The following is a 21718-nucleotide window of genomic DNA, read 5'->3' on the forward strand; positions in this document are numbered from 1 at the left end:
TTCCAATCTCAAACTTTTTCTACACACAATTCCTTTAATAAACAAACATCGTTCTTTGTAACGTAAATACATCAAATACGCGCGCGCATGCGTAAAACATACGAAAAATGTGAGTAACGAGATGCAGCCGTGTGTAACGTTTCGTTACTCGTTACTAGATGGCGCACCCGTTACTCAGTACCGAATACATACGGTTTGCTACAGCTCTATATATTCTCAGTAAGAGCTTTGTGCGCGGTGTTTAGTTTTTGGAATACGTTTTTTATAAGTGCTGCGCAGCTCAGCGAACAAAGAAGTCAGCCGGCGGCTACGCCGCGCCGTAACAGCAGCTGATCGAGTACAATGACCTTTCTCCGCGTACGACGCGCTGACGGTAAATTTCCATCAATTTGCGGCCATTTTTTACTGTGACGCAATGTGTATGTAGCTCGTATTTGTTATAAACGCTGCAGGTTGCGACTGTATTTTAATAAACTAACGTATTTCTTACACTTTTCATATTTTTAACATTTTTTTTAAATTTAATGCCTCATTTTTCACGGTTTCTGAAAATCTGTACGTACGAGCGAGGTGTACGTACGAACCGGGGGCCGTACGAGCGAGATCAAAAACGTTGCAGATGGAAAGTTGACGAAGTCTGAGATAGCACGGCAGCACAAGATATCAGCGTCGACCCTGTTTACGATATGGAAACGTAGGGACGCGATAATGAGTGCGGGGGTTATTGAAAATCGGTAAATCGGATTTAACGAAACATCGATTTAGAGTAAACATTTTCGGTAACCGTAGCACTTCGTTAAATCGGGGTTCTACTGTAGTTAATCATTGTTCCTTAGACAAATATTCAGTATGTTTCACTTTTCAGCAGAAAAGTGAAAGGTTGGTTTTGTTACATTAGAATGTATTACATAATACTTATGTGAGCCTACTAAAAATGTAATTACTAAATGCAACTTGCATTATAGTCTCAAATAAAAAACAAAACTTAAGCTATTAGAATTTTGAATAATCAAATATATGAGGATACAACTACAAAACATATCACTTTTTTGGTTTTTGCTACCCTGGTGCCGAACATCAATACTACTGACACACAGTAGCAAAAAGTACTTGGAAAACATTAAAATATGTTTTCTTAAAGTTTATTTTCTGTGTTACAAACGTACGTAACATTGCCATACTTTAAACAACTGTTACGAGAAGGAAATCATAAATAATGATGCAAATGCTGTAAAAGATTTGCACATTAGTCACAAGTGATATGTTTGTTGTTGCACTTGTCCAATATAGTTTAAAAAACTGCAGTCAAGCTAAAGCTACTTGCTAGACTCAAATTTTTTGACTCTCAGTCCAACTCTATTTACAATTAATTGTTGATTTCTAATTGCTATTTACATTGTGCTATAGAACCAGATAAATATCATCAGTATACAGACTGCTTTGAGAACTCACTAACTGAATGGTGTTAAAAAAAAGTCCAGATCAGAGGGCTAATCTGATTTTACCAAAACCCTAATACACAACTCTTGCTCATATAGTTTTATTTGCACAGTTAATAGTTTGTTAATAGATAAAATTTATTTGCAATACCATAGATTTATTACAATTTTCCCTCGTTTGGAAGGAATGGAAATCTTTTTTAAGTTAAAATCAGAAAAAAGGACCCCAAATCAACTAAAAATGCTGTTCATATGTGAAAATTCTTAAATTAAAATCATACCACATCAATACAGGCACTACATAAATAAACAAAACATTAGAACTATTAGTTTAAATAAAACTATGGGAGTAAGAGTTATTTATAATCGTTGATTAAAATGCCAGCCCTCACTATTCAAAAACTTAAAATTTAATTTTTAATAAATTTAATTTTTAAATTTACTAATACCAAACATAGTAGCACCATCTCATACCACACCCATTTTTGGAACAGCGAAACTGAGCTCTGCAGTTCATTTGAATCACTGGTCGCTGCTCTCACCTTGTGCTGGGGTATTATTCAGTCTACTTGGTCGTGAACGTAAGTGTTCCTGGTACTGTGCCTCGGTCAGAAGCCCGTTTCGCTGCTGCTCCCAGTTCTTGAAGTTGGGCAGCACGATGGCAACGAAGCCCTCGGACTGTGGCCTCTCTGCCACCAGCTGCGGCTGTTCGACCAGCCGCTCGTTCACCTCGACCAGCTTCCCCGTGAGGCAGCTGAACACCTTGTACCTGCTCCCGTCGTCACACTCGACCACGCACAGTACCGACATCGCCTGCAGGAACTGGGCCCCTTTCTTACCCTTCCCTGTCGCCTTGTTCTCCAGCCGATTCAACTTGCCAGACACGTCGAAGTCCACCTTCACCACGCGCTTCTGCTCACTCACGACTGGGTGCGATGGAGCCAGGGTCACCAGGCAGATCTTGTTAGAGTGGTACAAGACACACAGGTCCTCACCCTGCCTTCCGTTGGGGTCCACACAATAGCGGGGGACAAAGTACCGCTCCGTCACTGTCTGGTATATTGCGTCCTTGTCCACCGTATCTTCAATTGGGGGGACCTCCACCACCTTGCCGTTGAACTGCTGCGTCCCGGTCATGTTCACTCGTGGGTTCAAGAGACTGGGGATGCTTTAGCTTTGCCCAACTTCCTTTCTCGCATCTGAAGAGCCTTCACGTGGTTTGCTTCCCTTTTGTCTTCGTACTGTGAAACAATAACTAGATTACCTTCATCTCTGAATTCAGTTTATACCTTCAGCACCTTCTCCTGTTACTTCAACAAATTAATATGTTTTGTTAGTAAGTGAATATTGTGCTTTTTATCAATAAACATACACATAAAGTGACCCTTTCAATAAGCTTTATATAAGTTACTATACATGAGAATCAGAGGGACAAGTTGTAATTACATTATGTATTAAAACTTAATGTTGTGACCTGTACATGTTAAACAAGTTCCTATATCCATTATAATATGTAGAAACTAACATGACCTGCTGCATAAACTATTTTCGCAGTATAAAACACGTGTGAAGTTCAAACAAGGCTGCAATTAAGTGAATTTAAATGTTTGCTGATTTATGTCAGCTAAATTAGATTAACTAGAATTTTTTTTTCCTTTTTTTTTTTGTGACATACTTTTGTAAAACAGAATTTCTTTCTACAAAGTGGTATTTTTTTTTTTATAAGTATAGAACTGAACACTAAGTTCACAAGCACACAATGGATAGTTTAAGTTATCAATATTATTCAAACACAGTACAAAGAAAGTGGTCAGAACCACGGTCATATAGACAGGTCTGGCAAATTACCTTAGTTCTTTGTCCCTCTTAGCAATGCTTGTGGCGGACTGCGAAGTGGGAATATTTTTTAAAACTTTGTTTTGCTTTAAACGTCAAGTACCGTTTACATTTTTTATTTTATTTGGGAGCTTTCTAGTAGTTTAATGCATAGCAATAAATTGTAACTTTGTAGCAATTGTCAAAAGTTGGAGTGTTGAGAATGTGAATCCCAAAAAAAAAAAAAAAACAGGAATCTTCCACAAAAGAAAATGCAAATTTTAAACGTTAGAACTTATTTCAATCAAAAATATTTGTTTGCTATACATTTTAATCTTCAAGCAAGTGTCATTTACTCAAATATGACATTAAATTCAGTAAATCTTTTTAATCTGAGGGGAGGGTCGAATTCGGGGCTCATCGATTTGGCTTAAACTGTGTGAGTAGAAGCTGTACAACGTCCTAAAAATATTTTGCCTGAGCGGGCCCTAGAAAGCAAGATAAAAATCTTTTAAGATTTTAAAGTACAGTATAAAAGCTAATTTTATCAGTGGCATGGTGTAGTGGTTAGACGAATGGTCTGGCAATCTGCAGGCTTGGATCAATGCCCACTGGAACCAGATCTTTTTACATTTTAATTTCTCACAATATTAAACAATTACAGAAATCAAAATTATTTAGGTAACAGTTAAATGTATAAATTTAAAACAATATATATTTTTTTTAATTTAGTTAAAGTATTAAAATAGGAATTGTTTTCAAATTATACATATGAAATAATGTATTTACTGCAGAGTGTGGCTTATGATTTAAACTTTTGTCCTTCATTTACAACGTTTGATTGTTATATCCCCATTAAATCCTTTTTCTTTATCTCTTTTGTGCCTGTAGAGCACATAGCTCTGGAAGCTGTTTCAAATCCCCTCTAGTCGGCCATTACTATACATTTTTTCCTACAGTTTATAACACACACTACATTTGTGAACTGTGTCTGGTCATGTGTTTGCAGTGTTTTGTCATAACAATGTATTATTTCATTAAAAAATGGAAAAAAATTAAATGTTTCTTCCGATACTAAATAAAAAGCAGAGTAGTAATTACTTGCAAGAATTTTTTTAAAGGTTTATTTTAAGCAAAACCTCAACCAATTATCTAATTTAACTGTTTAAATATATTTAATTTCTGTAATTATTTGTTTTTATATTGCAAGAAAATTTTTTTTTAAAAAAAAATTGTTCTAGTTAGTATCAAACCTGAGCCGGCAGATCATCAGACCACGTTGTGTAGTGATTTTTAATTGAAATAATCTTTTCAAGAAACTCACCTCCTTTTGCAAGCACTGGTTTAATTCCTTAAATGCATCATTACATGTACCAAGAAATTTTGAGAATCTGTTCTGAAAAAAAAAAAAATTATAAGTATCATATATATTTTAATGAGCTATGCAAACATAAAATATTTTATATGTGGCAAAAATTCTCAGTGAAACAGCTGTACAAACATAAATGTGTTTCAACTAATCTGAAAACTTTTAAATTGATTAAACACATCCAACCTCACACCTGTTCCATCTGATAATGAATTTGAACTAGTATTTTTATACAAGAAGTCTATAAAAGAATGTCCCATATGGTATATAACAACAGTTTAATTTTGACTATTTACAACAAATCATACATCAAAATGAAAGTAAACTGACTTTTTTCTTACAAATTTTCAATATGTGCACCTTTAGTTATACAGCACACGTACAACCTAAAGTCGAATTCTTCCCACACTTTGGTTAACAAGTCCAGAGTAACGGAAGCAATACTCTAATTCTGTATCTCAATTCCGGCAAATCATTAGGTAGCACTTAGACATGATCTTTTACAAAGCTCCAAAGGAAAAAATCGCATGGCATAGTCGTCTCAAGCATTACGATCAATCTAACGGTCAGGGACTTTGACGTTCAACCACTCTTGTACAAAGAGATCCCGATGGGGAGGGGCTCCATCCTGTTGCCAAATAAAGTTTACATGTTTCACCTCTACTAATTGCCATTTGGCGTAGGTGGTGCTGCAAGCGAGAAAACAACAAAGCAGTACTCGCGAATGCGCTTATCTAAATCTGTTTTAGTTACTCTTTGTGACCTTAAACCAAAATAATACAATACTTACAATTAACACTATTAAAATTTATAACTGGGACATATTTTTATGGACATACCGTATTATATTTTCCATTCAAGAGAAAAAACAACTGACAGCAAGAATTCTAAAGTGTTAATTAGCTGGACTGTGCCTATTTATAAAACATACCTTAAAAAAACAAAGTAAGCAAAATTTTAATACTTTAAACATGTTTGGTACTAAAAGTTTGTAAATTAAAAAACTCATTCACAGCACTGCTGTACTGGCGACACCATAAATGATTTCAAGTAGTTTTGCCAATACCCGAGAAACAATCACATTGAAATCAACAGGGTATGTATTGTCCAGACACGTATTTCTAAGACAGTGATTCCGACAGAATTATTTTTATGCACATGATCATAATTGTCTGTCTGACATGTACAAAATACCTTACAGTATTAACATTTACCATTATTTTGCAATATCGCAACACAAAACATGTGTGTAATTGGCACGCCAACTATGGCAAACTGAACAAAGGAAGCAAAGAGCTATTCGGGTGCATGACGAAGCGGCGGTCTCAGTCACCTCAAGACCAGCAGTCCTGGCGGACAGGAGGGAGGGTACTATGACAGGGGCAGGGAGGCGGAGAAGAGAAGAACGCGACAGAACAGGGTGGCAAGCAACAGTAACTTCCTAGAGTCGCCACCCAGGTCCGAGCAAGAACGACATGCTACATACGCTGTAGCGCGTTTACGCTCCAGGCGAACAGCGCCCTTAATGTCTTACTTTTAATCATGTTATTTCTTCAATCTAATTTGTAAATCCTACAATGATTCAATGTAAAACTCACTTGTTCCACAGCCTTATGGTTTCTAACATTAAAAAAATACTCCTTTGAAGGTACTCAATGAATAAATACATAAATAAATAAAATATTTTCTACTTCCACCACTTAACATGCGTGACGCAACTGAAACTAGCGTAATAATTTTGTTTTAGAAAACATGGTTCGACCCGTGCGTTGACAACATTATAATTATTGGTGTTTTTTTTATTAAATTTATTTGTGGAATCTCTAAAACGAGTTTCCACCCAGTGATTTTTCAACTGAATGCAAAATTTGAATAAAAACATGTCAATTGAAAAAAAAAAAAACTGCAAGAACTGATGCCTGTTGTATGTTTGGTGCATATGTAATAGTAAGAAAATAAAATAACACAACTACACACACTCACAGATACACACACACACACACACACACATTGTACGGGCGAGAAGCATTCACAAAAATACTGTAATTGCGACAGATTGACGGCGCAATGCGACAGCAAAATATTGCATTATTGTGAACACGTGGTTTTTATTCGTGCGACAACTTAAAATTAATGATTTTATATAAAAAAGGGTTTCTTGCTGTTACATACCCAATACCCAGCAACAGTGCTGTATTTATGGTCTGTACACCTTTTGTATGACCCTGTGGTGCGGTCTCTACCAGGGGAGATGTTTCAAAAATTTATCACAAAAAATAATCACATTTTAGAGGTAATTCCCAAATAAACTCTAATGATACAAACTATTTAAAATTCACTTCTAATTTTGTTTTACTATACATTACTTAGAAATTAATGAATTGACAAGATATTAAAAATAAAGAGGATTGAAAATAGTTTGTGTGCGGGCCCACATGCTGGAGCCTAGGTAGTGTATGCGTAAATGCGTCGCTGCCCAGCAAACATACCACAGCAATAAATGTTTGTTAGCAGGCATTTTTAATTGATATGTTGAAGATAATTTTTTTAAGTTCATATTTAACATTCAATCTTAAAAATCACTGTGCACAAACACAGTTCAGAGATTTCACAGATAAATTTAGTAAACAAAACCTTAAAAATACAAGAATAATAATAGGATTACCAGTGCACCAGTTTAACCATTTTTCAAAAATCCAATTCTGGCACGTATTTCAGTAACACCGTGCCAGTGACCACAATGGAAATAGAAATATATATATAATACACATATATATATACACATATATACATACATATATACACATGTATATACACATATATATATATATATATATAAAATCGGAAAGTCTGTTACGTCTAGCATTTTTGTATCGTTGACGTCATAGATATGTCGAAAGTGATGGTTTAGGGCCCTGTCACACTGTCCAACTTCCGCTTCCAACTCCTTCCAAAATGTTGTGTCAAAGTTGAAGATTATGACACCACCGACAACGTCTCTAGCGCAACCATGTTTGTTTGACAAGTTGGATGATTTGGATTTCCATCAAATATTTTGCATATAGGACGGGTTATAAAATATTTTGTATGTTGGATGCAATTGGACATCAAAACCGTGCCTAGCGAAAACGTAAATGACTTCCGTTCCCGTCACAACGAAACTTTACAATGGCGAACACTTTGGCGATCACAGAGGTTACAATGTAAAATAACTAAAAAAGAAAGAAAAAAACGCTTATGCAAAAAACATTTTTTGTGTAAAAAGGAAATTGTGTTTCCATAACTTTAAAAAAATCACCGAACAGTTACTATTGTGTCACGAATTTTATTGTGGATTAAATTCACTAGTTTTAAAAATCCCATCCAGCACTGTGATGCGTTATTTTATTTCAAATTGAGTTTAAAAATCGAAAAAGTTTGCGATATTTCAGACCAAAAATAAACTACGATAGTGCGACATGATTAACTTTTTTACATTTTATTTTCAGGTAATTTGTCCATCTGTATTTGATGAAGAAATATTGGAATTCATTTTCCGTCTAATACCGCCCCTCAACCTCTATTGTCAGATGTAGTCGGAGACAAATACACGACAGTATGACAGGGCTTTTAGGTATCTTCGCTTCGCCTCTGTTAACGCCATTGCGATTGTCAGCGCGACGCGATATCCTGCGGTCGCGTCGCGCCAATGTGACTACCATCATTCCTCAGCAGGCAGCCCGCAGTATCCTCTGGACGCAGAGCAACTCTAGTCGGTGATCTCAGCTGGTGAACGGTAGAAAAGGAAATGCGGCCCCGGTCACGGTAATTTCCGGTAGGGACGGTCAGGCAGGAAGTCGAGTGCTTCCTACACCGAAAAAAAAAAAAAAATCGGTACTGAAACCAGCTGCCAATAAAAAAGTTTTTAATAAAAGAAAGAAAGTGTAACTTTGTACAACACATGGATACGGTTATTTTCGTATATATGAATTACGTTTTTCGAGATAATACCGAGTATTTATTTTAATTAGTGTTTCATTCATGCGTAATTTTTTAAACCATGATAAGATAATAGAATATTCAATTATTGGACTTTATCGTGTCTCAATATTCTTATTGATGTGAGCAGTAGATACTGGAAAGCTATTCAGAGAACGGTTTTGAAATAACTTTACTGCTGGAGGTACTGGGACCACACAAAGAATAAATTCCCGGTTAAGAATCCGAACCCAGCATTACTGCGAACACTATATTTTGTGGTGAAACGTTCGTTTTCATGTAAATGTACAAATTTACAAATATCTGTAATTTTACAGGAATATCTGTTCATTACAAAAAAAAAAATTCACAGTGTGCGCGCTTTCGACGAAGGGAAGCGGGTGACGTCACCAAGCCGAGAGAGGGTGTGCCCCCCCCCCCCCCCCCTTGCCAAGATACACGCAGAAAAACCATCCGCTCAACATGGCGCGAGCAGATGCTAAGTGAAGCTGTGTGTGTGGTCTTGGAGTTATTAGTATTTGAGTGGGGATCTGTCCTCAATATCAAAGTAATATGGTTAGCGAAACAAGTCATAGCTGTATAGAGGCCAATGCTTGAAAAGTCAACTCGATTGGGAAAAATCGTAAACGATGCCATTATAAAATAAGTTAATGATATGCTAAAAACAATTCAAAACGGAAAAAGGGAATTGCATATAACAAAAAAATGGTTATTTTTTTTTTACTATCCAGATGTGAAAAAACAAAATGAAAGGGGAAAAGAAGGGTGGCTTTTATTTTGGTCTTCAATTATTAACATATCACAAAGACTTCACACACCTCTCCCTGAATTCTTATCTCCACGGTGCAGTGTGTGAAAACATGAGTCCCCTCCCCCACACCCTCAAACAACCAACCCTAAAGCCAGTCGCAGCGGTGAGCGACTCACGACACAAATCAATCAAAAAAACCTGCCGCGCGTTGCTGATCGCGTCAATGGGTGATCGCCATCTTCTTTTGAGAACACGGACACGAAGCCTAGCAGTTTTGTGTGCGTATGCGTGTCTGTGTGTGTGTGTGTGTCTACAAAACAGTTCTTCAAAAAAAGGTCTGGTTATAAACTTACATTTTTTCTCGGTTGGCAACACTAAATTGTCTGTACGATTCACAAATCGCGTTGGCAAAGTATGAATTTGACTATTTTGATTTTCTGCGCAAGACTATAGGGCATTTGCAGAGCATTAGCAGAAAATGATAAATTCGAAATTTGCAAAGAGTTCTGAAGGATGTTTCATTACAAACCGAATTTAAAAAACCTTTTAACGTACTTACGGTGGTTAAATTATTCCTTTTAGTTTCGAAGATACAGTTTAAACGATGTGTGTGTGTGTGTGTCTATATATATATATATATATATATACACACATATACATACATACACACACACATATTAGTAAATTATCAATACCGTGCTTATAATGTTATATTTTACGGTGACGGGATCTGAACCCAATCAAAAAGCACAGCACACGGTGAAAAGAGATTGTTGGTAATCAATGTAGTAATACCAAATTTCCAACGAATTTGCACAACACACGGTGAAAAGAGATTGTTGGTAATCAATTTAGTAATACCAAATTTCCAACCAATTTTTAAAGTTGCCATTTCTCATTTATATAACTTTTTTAAGTTTACAATTTGTATTCGAGAATTGATTTTCTATTAAAAATTTTCATTTCACACACAATACGATATATGTGTGTGTGTGTGTTTGTTTATGAAGCATCACGTGGGTCCGCCATGTTGACTCCTGTTCGGCTGTAGCAATGACGGGTTCTCCCGCCTGTGGTGTTTGTTCTCAAGCACCAACGACAAGCCACAGACAGGCGGGAGTTCGACCGCAGCTCGTCGCTCACAACAGTTCGTCAATTTCCAAGCTCCCGTGCACGAGACAACAATCACCGGCCAGGTGAATGAACTAGTCAGACCACAGGCACTGTCGTTAAGGGATTAGCCTCGCAAACGGGGAGCTTGTAAAATGACGCTCTGGTTTTAGAGCGCGCCCGTGGCGTGTCATTAGTATTAGAGAATACCATAACACGCCCCTCACGCGGGAAACCCGACAACACTCACATCTACCGCCTACTTGCAGTGTGCGTTTAAAAATCATTCCCAGGACATCGTAAACTTTCGTTTTTGTTATTTTGTAAGTGAATAATTCCAATAACTCAAACATGTATTTTAATATCTGGTTTTATATTTATATAATTTCATTAATCATGAGCTATTTACATATATATATATGAAGCTCTTGATTAAATGCAGAACGAAAATTTTCTCTTTGGCCGCGTGGCAACACTGCTTTTCGCGTTCCGCTTCCTCGCGAGCTTCACTACACTACAGCATGTCCAACCTTGGAGGAACGAAAAAAAAAAACTGTTTCTTGCACACCTCGTGAACCGGTTGATAACTACCGCAGTGACCCAGAGCAACTCGCCCGTAAAGCACAAACCTGCGTGTCTTCTTCACAAAACCGTGCGCCATGTGTGAGGCACTCGGAACGATTGCGCGCGCACGGGATATACACAGCTTATGCAGTTGATACTGGAAGGTATATCACATGTGCACGCTCTTCTACGAGGTAAGAAATTTGAACCAAAATAAGTTGTTTGAAATTAATATAGAGGATACCTCATTTTTTGTTCTTCACGGGACACTGTGGTCAAGGCCAGGTTTTTAAACTAAGCAAGGAATATAAGAACGAAAGAAGTTCAGTAACGAACTTTTCAAATACCTGTTAATGAACTACACAATTCACAAAAATTCCATATTTGAATTACATGTTACGAAAACTTTTAAAGGCACCAACGCGATTTGGATGAAAAGGTCACGAATTTGTTATATATACACGTTTCAACTAGTTAAACTTTTGCAATCATAAAGAAAATAACACTTTAAAATTTAATTATTAGCAATTTCTGTTTTCATTATAAATGTGGATTATCAAAAGAAGCCCGGGAAGAAATTATTCATTTATTGTTTTACACAAGTTTTGGTTGTAGGATTGGTGATATATTACGACTTTCGTGCTTTATGAACAACAGTGATTTTATTAATTTGGCTATGTATGTTGTTGCATAGTTTATATATCCAGTATAAATGGTCAGACCTCTCGTCTCGCACGAAGATGATCCGGGGTCGAATCCCGAATTGAGGTTACTTAGCTTGCAAGTTTTAGCCGCGTAAGTGTAGATGGCGACTGCAATATCTACCGAAACGTTCGTTAAGTCTTCACTTATGACGCGGCTGAAACCCGCAAGTCAAGAGAGCCTGCGATCCCTACTAACGAATCCGTAATTTATTTCAACTTCGGAAACGTGGCGGGCGTTGCTGTGTCACAGTCTTTTCCCCACTCTCCCTCCCGCCACGGTAGTTCCGTCAATCACCCATTGTCGTCCATTGACCACGATGTTAAGGGGATGGTTCACACACCAAAAATCTCCAACTTTTAAAATCAATTTCTTGACGGTGTATAATGATATAGGGGCTCAAACTGATCGGTGTATCAAGCGGGGTGGTTACTGGAAGCATTCACAACCGTCCACTGCTTACCGAGTACTGGTGGAAGAAAGACCAGCTTTATCCGAACCTAGCCTGGTTCCCAGTGGAGAAATGGATTGCAGGACCGCACCGCTAAAGCGTTATCACGACAGACGAGCAGGTTGGAAAACACAACAATGCCAACCACCAATGAAACAGCTCCACGTCCCAGCGAGAGACTCGACTCCCCTATAGTCATACGAAACGAGCATTTATAGCAGGGAATCTTGGCGCAGTTTTCGAGCGGTTAAGGTATTAAAAACCCCGCCTCACAATCAGCCGGCGACACGAGGTCCGTATGACTTTTCCGACACCAATGCAAACGAGGTCAAGACCTCAAGACTGGTTCAGGGCAAACGGCGTAACATCTCATACGTTCTTGCAACCCCGCGGTGAGAAAACAGTACACTCCCGATTATCCGTGAAATTAAGTGGCAGGGCCACCGCGGATAATCCGCAAACGAGCCGAAAATGGAAAATAAAAAAGGAAACAATTTCAACTTAAAAAACTAAAAATTTATTTACAGCAAGTTACAATTAACAGTAAAAAAATGTTTATGATGCTAAAATTTTAGTATTTTACTGAATAATTAAAATACAATATATTTCAGTAATGTAAACATAAAAGTGCTCGGTACTTACTTCGTAACAAGGATACAGTACTGTACGTACTCAGACACTTCATTAGACACTAAAAAAAAGCAACCATACGACTAGAAACAAAGCGCGACAGAGACAAAAAAAAAACAACGTATGCCAGCCTACTGAGTGAGTTCCGAGAAGGCCTGTGGCGTTTTACTGTACACTGTACACAATACACTCGTCAGTAGAGTTCAAATTTGCTCACTTGTAATAAAGTACAGATTTACATATGTGCTGTATTTCTTCGTAGCATGCGCGGATAATAGGGAGTTTACTGTATAAATTAGAACTATAAAGTTAATATTCACCAAAAACCATTTTCCAGAAAAATGATTACTAATAAAACAAAGAAAATTTATTAAAAATATAAAAACACTAAGAATAACAAATAAATATATGCAGTCATCATGTGCGTGTCTCCTAGGTGATACCAGTTTCCCACCAAAACATTGTATGTTTCAGCCAGTGACATAAAAGTAACTACTTCACGTCCTCTTATTTAGTTATTATAACAGACATTGCATTTAGCTTGGAAAAACTTCAAGACAGAATACATGCCATGAAAGTGAGTGGGATTGAACCTCTAACCTGCGTGCATGCTTTAGCAATTATGACTAACGGAAACCCAACCCTCATTTAGTACATTCCCATGCATTTATTAGTAATTTTTTGCTACAATGTATACTTTCTCAGATAAAACTTTAAACTAAATGCAGTAAAGGTTTGTGAACTACATTCATAAAGAATCAATGAGGTGACTTAAGGCTATAAACACATCATACAACACAAGATACTAAGTGAAATAAGGTAGCTAGTGAATGTTTTGATATATAAACAAAACCAAAGTTTTTTCAAGCCCAGGAAATACTCTTTTAACAGTATATTCAATAAGGACAAACTTTAAAACTGTCACAAACATGCACATAAGCTATTCAGTCGACTTATTTTTTTTAAATAAAGACACAGTCATGGGTGTAAAATGCATAGGCGAAAAGTTTTTGCACGTGTATGCATACCAGTGCATTCACATGTCTTATAAACTTCACTTTTGCTAATCTGTCTGTTAAAAATATTGTATTTTAAATACTTATTTTAATCTTACACTTTTTTCTTTAGTACTAAGCGATATAGTCAACTCTCAGATAAAATATAAACAATTTTACCATTACAAAAAATTTTTTGTATGATTTTGCAGTAATATCATACATGTTAGGAAAGAATACAGGTTCAGGTGTTCATATAAATTCATGTTTAATCCTACATCAAGCCTCATTTTCCCCCCCATTGCTACCGAAATTGGGTCTGAAAAACCAAAAATAATTTTTATATTAAACTATTTATTAAATATAGACTATCAAATGTGAGCAACTAGGTCTTTGTTGTGCCTTATTGCAACAAAGTCATACTTCACGACATACACTCACATAGTTTGAAAATCAAGATGGGCCACAAGTTTTACATACACTTCAAATTTACTTCTTTTTTTCCCAAAGTAAACTCACCCATTGTGAAAAAAAAAGTTAAGGTAGGGTTTTACCCATAAGTTCGGAACCACTTGATAAACCTACGGCTGGGTAGGAGAAGAAATAGTTCTATTTCTTTAAAATTACGGAAGAAATGGTAGAATAATTATCTAGATATCTCCGTAATAAATCAAAAAAACTTCCTTGGATTCAGGGAACTTTTCTGAAAATTGTTATATTATTAATTGTTTTTTGTGGTTTAAGAATTTAAATTAAGATAAAAAATATTCAGTAATTCTCAGCGGATCCGTGGTTCGATGCGTGGTAATGCATCTAGATGCTGGTATATAGATATGTTAGTTTTCTGGAAAAGTATTTTTGGGGAAAATTTCTAATAAACCAGAAAATTTTCAAACAAGTTATACTTTCACAGTAGCAAATAATTAATTATTATCAACTTTTTCAGACAAACAGAACCAAAAAAAAAATACATTTGGTCTTTCTTTACAACTTAAGGGTGTGCCTCTCATTACAGGTCAAGATTTTATATTTTCAGTAATTACAGATAAACATGTAGACGTTTTCAATTGTTTAACATTGACGAAATGAAAACTATATACAGCGCATACTTTTTGCATAATTAGCTGCCAAAGTTACATTTTTAACGTTTTTGGGTTGTACAAATATGGAGAATTTAATTTATTGCAGAACTGAAACTGTTTAGGTTTAACTGCAATGCCACTGGCTACTTCAAGTAATGGTTTAAATTTCTTTCAGAAAATATTAATTAATTTTACCTGACATTTAAAAATTCTCAAATTTGTTACCATTTTGATAGCCAAAAAACATGAAATGAGTTAATGGCTCACTTAAAATTTGAACACTGGATAGCACCCATTATACCCTCTACCAACTGATAGCAACAAAAATAAATTTAGTTTCAAACAGTACCTACCAATATGCAGAAAATAATTTAATTGTATGTAGTATATCAACCAATATTAAATTATGTAAATCTATGCCAGTAATAGGGGGGAAAAATGTCCCCCCCACCCTCAGAAAATTGTCTAAAGTATAATTTTCCCACTCATATCTTGTGTGAAGCCAATACAGTTCGCGGCACTCCCTTTACATGTGGTCGTCACACTGAGCTACTTAGGCTGGACGGATGCCAACTTACCAGTGTGGTCAGATGCACGTCGACTTTAGGTACAAAGGGTTCCAAATTCGAGTACAGAGTAAGGCATGGGAGCAAAATTTGTATTTGTCTTAGTTGGCCATAACTCTAGGGGGGGGGAAACTACACAATTTAAAAACTACTCCAGATAACCGAGTGGCATGTGTTTAAGAAAAGAATTAAAAAATATGCTCAGGTCAGATAAGCAATTCTATTTCCAAATTTTGTTTTTCAACTGTATTTTTATGAGAATGAAAATGGCAAAAACACATCTTAAACAATTCTAGGGCATGAAACACCTGGTAGAGATTCTCGAAAGCACTCAATGGACTTACAGTGCACACTTCTCTCCTTCACATAATTATATGGTTACCACTCAGATCCCATTCCAATCTACAACAAAGACTGCAACACCAGTTCAGAACCTTGCGCTTAGAGGCAATCCACAATAGAAGCACAAACCAGCATCACACTTAAAATCCCACCCTTTAATAGGCAGGCCCCTTAGTAGGAATCGACTCGGTGTGACGAACCTTTCATTAGTTATAGGACTGTTTATGTACATTGACTGTAAATATAATCTTTGCACATGTTTGGCCATACTGCCATTTCGCTGTCTGAATTTACACGAGAACAAATATCGCAGGAAATCACACACCCCAATACTTCTGTAAAAATGCATTTTTTGCATCTTCAAAAGATCTTCATTGACAATTGAACAAAAACTATATCATTCCGGGAACTGTAACTGAACCATACAACATCGCCACACGAACGAGACGACTCAAGTGAGTTCGACCACAAGCAGAAGAGATGTAACTAATTCCAAATTAATTAGCAATAGAAAGAAATGAAAAAAAAAACTTCCTTTGAAGCGCGCTTGCTGAGTAAGAAATGCCGAAGCAGGGACCTCGGCAGCCGAGTTCAGTAATGCCCTTGGTATTTCGCATCCACTCGTAGGGACGACTCCTTCCGTGAGCACCCAGTTTGTTCCCAAGAGTTCTGGAACTCACTCATTGGATGTCCCGTCATATTTTTGTGAGACGTTGTGCGACCCAAGAACTCTGAAAAATGTCAGCACACGTGAAAGGTTTCAGTGACGTTTTAAATATTGTTGCATACATAGTATTATTATTAACAGTGGGACTTTAATAAGAACTCAATCCTTGAAGAACATATGACCTAGCTGATCGCTTACCATCTACGATGCCTTGCTTGATTTGCTATCCCGTTTTTTTTCCATAAAATATGTCATATTTTATTAATAACAATTGTGTGTGTCATTACAAAGGATTTCACTTAAAATGCCAATTTTCCACTTGCATTTCTTTCTTTTGTTTCAGACAAAATAATGCTACAAGTCATATTCACGTTTGTATTATTGCAGCTGCAAGTTCATGCTCAGCTACAGCCTGGCTGCATTTTAAGCAGAAATTATGACGATGACATCGCCACATGTGATAATCAAAATCTTCAAGAAATACCATCAGACCTACCCAGCAATATCACTATTTTGAGCTTCAGCTTCAATCAACTCACAAAGTTAGAAGACCAACTTCTAACTAACGACTGCGGCCTGAACCACAACACTTCTATATGGTGTAGTCGGTTTCCGAGCCTGAATTACCTAGACTTCTCGTACAATGACATTGGGACAATTTCACGTTATTCTCTCTTTGGCATGGTGAACCTGCTGGGAGTTTACCTCGCGAACAACAAACTTGAGAACCTCCCAATGCATGTCTTTTATAGTAACCAGTTTTTAGCTTTCATTGATGTTTCAGGAAACAATATAAATTTTATACACCCAAAAGCTTTCGTTAACTTGAAGCATTTGCAGGTGCTCCTCATTTCCAACAATCACATAGTTGATCTTCACCCAGAGACTTTTGATGGCCTTGTGAACTTACTCACTCTGTGGCTGAACAATAACGCAATATTAAGCCTTAGTCACGACCTCTTCAAGAATCTTGGCAACTTGAAAGCCTTGAAAATAGACCACAATAGATTGAAATGCATCCCACGGGAAATTTTGGAGCAACTGCCACTCTTAGAAACTTTCATAGCATCACACAATCAGATAGCATTTCTAAACGAAGCCATATTTTCAAACAATGCATATCTACAAACTGTTGATGTCAGTCATAACTTGGTACAGGCACTATCGAAATACACTTTCTTGGACTTGATAAAAATGCATAGAGTTGATTTCTCTTTCAATCGTATCAAGTGGTTGTACCTAAGCTATCTTCCAGTTTCATTTAAAAGTAATAATAAAACTAAAATACTCGTCACGGATACAGATCTATGCCTGGACGATATAGGAGCCAAAAATCCATGCTTTTCTTCCTGGGGTAATTTTTTACAGGGAAACGAAATTTTTCATTCACTTGATTTTTCCTACAACAATATCAGAAAAATAAAATATAGTGATACTAAATCAGCACATACATTAGAGCTTGCAAACATTTCGCTTGCAGGAAACTATGGGCTTGAGATTAAAGTCAAATTTTTAAAAAAAGAAAGGTTTGTAATTCGTCTTAATCTCGATGGAACAAACTTGAATTGGAAGAACCTGACACTCATAAATGAAATTTGGGATCTACCATATTTTAAAATTCTTAGTGTTGTAGGCTGCGGTATTTGTGAATATCATACCCAACAGTTACTGACATCTATTTTTAACCCAAATATGCAAGTCAATGTTATATGTCAGTTACCTATGAATGAAAACTTATTAACACATACAGGAATGCCAAAGAACACAAGTGGATCATACATTTTTGAGGACACTAGTGATATGGGCACTATAACTTCCACGGTGAATGGTAAATGCTTGGAAGACAAAGCTTCCTATAATGCAAATAGCTTGTGTAGTTTGGAATGTGAATGCTATGTAAATGCAAATATTACAATTCAATTAATAAACTGGTTCAAATATCCATGTGCCTACACACTAGACTGTTCGTATTATTCATTTACAGTCTTACCACACATAGAATCAAATTTTTCTTGCATTTTGTTCTCGCATAATAATCTCAAAAGAATTGAAGCTGAAAACTTTCTGTTTTCTCATGAAACAAGATTGCTGGATCTGTCTTTCAATTGCTTAAATTATTTGCCAGATAAAGTATTTAATTCTTTCACTAACTTGGAGTCTCTTCTTCTTGATAACAATAATCTAACAAGTCTAAAATCTGGTATTTTCAAACATTTGACCAAACTTATTACTGTGACGTTACATGGTAATAGTATATCTTCTTACGATGCATGTATATTTGCTGAATCGCCACGTCTTTTCTCAATTTCACTAGACTTTGCTAATCTCGACAGACTTCACGACGTTACATTTCAAAACCTTTCACAACTTCAAATTTTGAAAGTGCATGATAACACAATAAAGGCTGGTCATAAGAACATAGTCACTAAGGAATTTTTTAAAAACCTTTGTGCAGTAAAAACACTGAGTGTGGTTGGTTTTAATTTAAGTGAAATTTTAAATGGCACAGATTTATGTTCAAAATCTTTGCAAGCTTTGAAACTCAAATGTAACTATTTGCCTATTCTTACTGACATCTTTATGGGTCTTGGTGACATTGAAAGAGTAGAGTTGCCAGATAACAACATCCAAAATCTGGGACATAATGCATTTAGAAACTTGACAAAGGTCACAATTATTGATCTTTCGTATAACTCTATTATGGTTCTTCATAGCTCTGTGTTTTCTGACATGCAAAAACTAATTCATCTCAATGTATCACACAATAAAATATCCTGTATTTCTGCGATAATGTTTCAAAACTTATCTATGCTAAGCATTCTTGACCTTAGTTACAATAGCATTGCATGGATAGATTCTAATACTTTTAGTATACTTAGTTATTTAAGTGATTTATTATTAAATAATAATAACATTTCAAATGGTGAAACACATTCACTAAACAAATACAAGAACACATGTGTGTATGTAGACAGATTAGAAACCATTCCGGAATTAAATTTAAATCTCACTCAGAGGAAACATAACATTCAGTCAATAAACCTCTCAAACAATGCTTTTGAAATAATTGATAAAACCATGTTTGGTAAAAATCAATTCTTAAGGGAGATCACAGCATCGTATAATCGGATTCACCAAATTAACAATGACACTTTTAAATATACTAGAGAACTTGAAAGTTTAAAATTAGACAACAATGAATTAGTTGTAATAACCAGAAGTATATTTAAAAATCTAACTCACTTAACTTTTTTAACATTGCATAGAAACCATTTAGAATTTGTAGAACACAGTGCATTTTTAGACCTAAAAGCATTACAGTACCTTATCCTATCACATAACAGACTCCAGACATTTGATTTAACTTCTTTGCCTGTTGGCGGGCCTTTAAAATTGATATCACTGCACAATAATTCTATTGTAATAAGTAACTTAAGTTCTTTGAAACTTGAGTTTTTGGAAACTTTGTATTTGTTTGATAACCCACTGACAAATGTTATAGTCGACGATTTATTTTCTGTGCCATCACTCGTTAATTTGCAGTTACAAAACACTAGTATACAAGAGTTCAGCACAGAAGCATTCAATAATAATCAGCTGCAAATTCTCAACTTAAGCCAAAGCTGCGTTCACTCGCTTGCGGGCCGCCATTTCCATGGCTTGCCACGTCTTCTCTTACTAGACATCAGTGCACCAAGAACTGAAGGTTGTGCTCTAGGAACGAACAATGTTCTCAGCTGGAAGAACATCACCCTGATAAACAATTGGTTTGAACATCCATATCTTCAATACCTCATCCTTGCCGGCCATGAAATATGCGATGAACAACTTTGGAACCAAGTAATAGACAACATCTTCTTGTTTGAAACATGGAAAATAGTGTCTTGCGCAACTGTACTGCCGACATCCATTTTAAGTCCAGATGGACGTGAATTTATTACTTTCGGATTGTTTGATTGGTAAAGATATAATAATTTTTTTGTACAAAATATTGCATACTGAGTACAAAAGTTTTTTTATCTGTTAATTGAGATATTAATTGTGACAGTACGTTTTAACATTCCATTCAGTTAGTACTTATAAACATTTTTACATTTATAATACTACAGCATAACTGCTGCCATTTGCTGATTATTTTAAGAGTTCATAATTAATTTGTATTTTTCTGTTTTACATAGGCCTTTAGTATTTTAATTTTGTTAAAATAATTATTAATTAATATTGGTTAATTTTGGTTAGGTTTTACATACAGTTTGAGGTATTTTTTAAATTATTTTATTGTTCTATGGCTTTGTTCTGATCCGTTAGCACACGTGTTACGTTTGGACAAACTGCAAACTTCCAGAAGGTTTAAAGAGGAAGGAAGAAAGCCCCGAAGTTAATTTTTTTTTGTGTATCTAAGAAATACGTAGCTGGAAAACCCATCACGTAGGCGCATGACTGCGCAGCAATAGCTCATAAGCTGGGCGATTTTCAACCAGCCAATCAGGAGGAACCATGATGTGGTGTGGTGTGAATTTCGAGACTTTCAGAGAACAATTTTCCGCAACACCCTCCCGGACATGCCCATGTATCTGGTCCTGTTTTGTGATTGGCCAGGATGACCACAGGGTTGCCTCCCTTTGTTTATAACTTTTTAAAGGAAGGTAACCGCGTGGTGCAAGCTAGTTGTCGCTCGATTATCGCCGCGTGCGGTCACGTCGTCGGCAAATCGTGAAACTATCATGAGAACTGTGTGAAGGGACAATGTAACGCTTGTTGTTTGGGTCCAGAACTAAGAGTAACCTCTTTTTATATATAATATATATATTTTTTCCCCGGACTTTTTAAATTCTAAATTTGACCCCAGGTGTCGTCATCCCCCTGCGAAAATCCCGCAAGATAATATACCTAGTTAAGTAAACTTAACTGAGGGACTCAAATGTTTTTTTTTTTATTGAGCAACATCAAGCTATGACATTCAACTGGAACTGTCATTGGTATGTATTGAGAAATTGTTTTCACAGAAAGTAACCAGACAAGTTTAAGAACTACCTTTTATAAAAAATAAATAAATAAAAAAAAAAACTTTTTCAATTAATGTTTTCTGATAATGACTATACTGTGAGTGATTAAGTGTGTAAATTTGTTTTAAGACTGTAATAAACAAAGAAAGTTTAAAAAACTCTTTTATTTTAAAAATAAAAATGTTACCAAGTAACTAATTTTGGTGTAAAAATGTTAACTAAAAATAGCCTTTAAAGTTATTGCATACAAA

At 35.9% G+C, this 21718-nt stretch overlaps 2 protein-coding genes across 11 annotated transcripts in view; one reads left to right on the plus strand and one right to left on the minus strand.

Moving 5' to 3' along the window:
• Positions 1 to 73: 73 nt before the first annotated feature.
• LOC134536860 (protein Abitram) overlaps positions 74 to 21718 on the minus strand; it is a 34094-nt gene continuing 12449 nt past the window's right edge. For 5 of the 10 annotated variants that reach the window (XM_063376894.1, XM_063376891.1, XM_063376892.1 and 2 more), the window contains exons 2-3: positions 4579 to 4650; positions 74 to 2680 (exon numbers count right to left, since the gene is read on the minus strand). In XM_063376894.1, coding sequence (XP_063232964.1) covers positions 1962 to 2576 — 615 coding nt within the window. In that variant the 5' untranslated portion in view covers positions 2577 to 2680; positions 4579 to 4650 and the 3' untranslated portion in view covers positions 74 to 1961. Of the gene's footprint in view, positions 2681 to 4578; positions 4651 to 8321; positions 8574 to 21718 lie in introns of those variants that run through there. The other 5 variants (XM_063376899.1, XM_063376893.1, XM_063376898.1 and 2 more) reach the window with 3 other exon arrangements.
• Positions 11000 to 21615, plus strand: LOC134536858 (slit homolog 1 protein-like). Its single transcript, XM_063376889.1, has 2 exons — positions 11000 to 11220; positions 16805 to 21615. The coding sequence occupies exons 1-2, from the start codon at positions 11172 to 11174 to the stop codon at positions 20422 to 20424; spliced, it is 3669 nt and encodes a 1222-aa protein (XP_063232959.1). The 5' UTR covers positions 11000 to 11171; the 3' UTR covers positions 20425 to 21615.

Source organism: Bacillus rossius, chromosome 11 (assembly GCF_032445375.1).
Source record: "Bacillus rossius redtenbacheri isolate Brsri chromosome 11, Brsri_v3, whole genome shotgun sequence".
NCBI classification, from domain to species: Eukaryota; Metazoa; Arthropoda; class Insecta; order Phasmatodea; family Bacillidae; genus Bacillus; species Bacillus rossius.

Excerpts from the sequence above, each read along its gene's own strand:
- LOC134536858 (XM_063376889.1), top strand. The coding sequence starts at position 11,172 with ATGCAGTTGATACTGGAAGGTATATCACATGTGCACGCTCTTCTACGA. Across the intron at positions 11,221-16,804 it reads TGTGCACGCTCTTCTACGAG|ACAAAATAATGCTACAAGTC; the intron begins GTAAGAAATTTG and ends CTTTTGTTTCAG.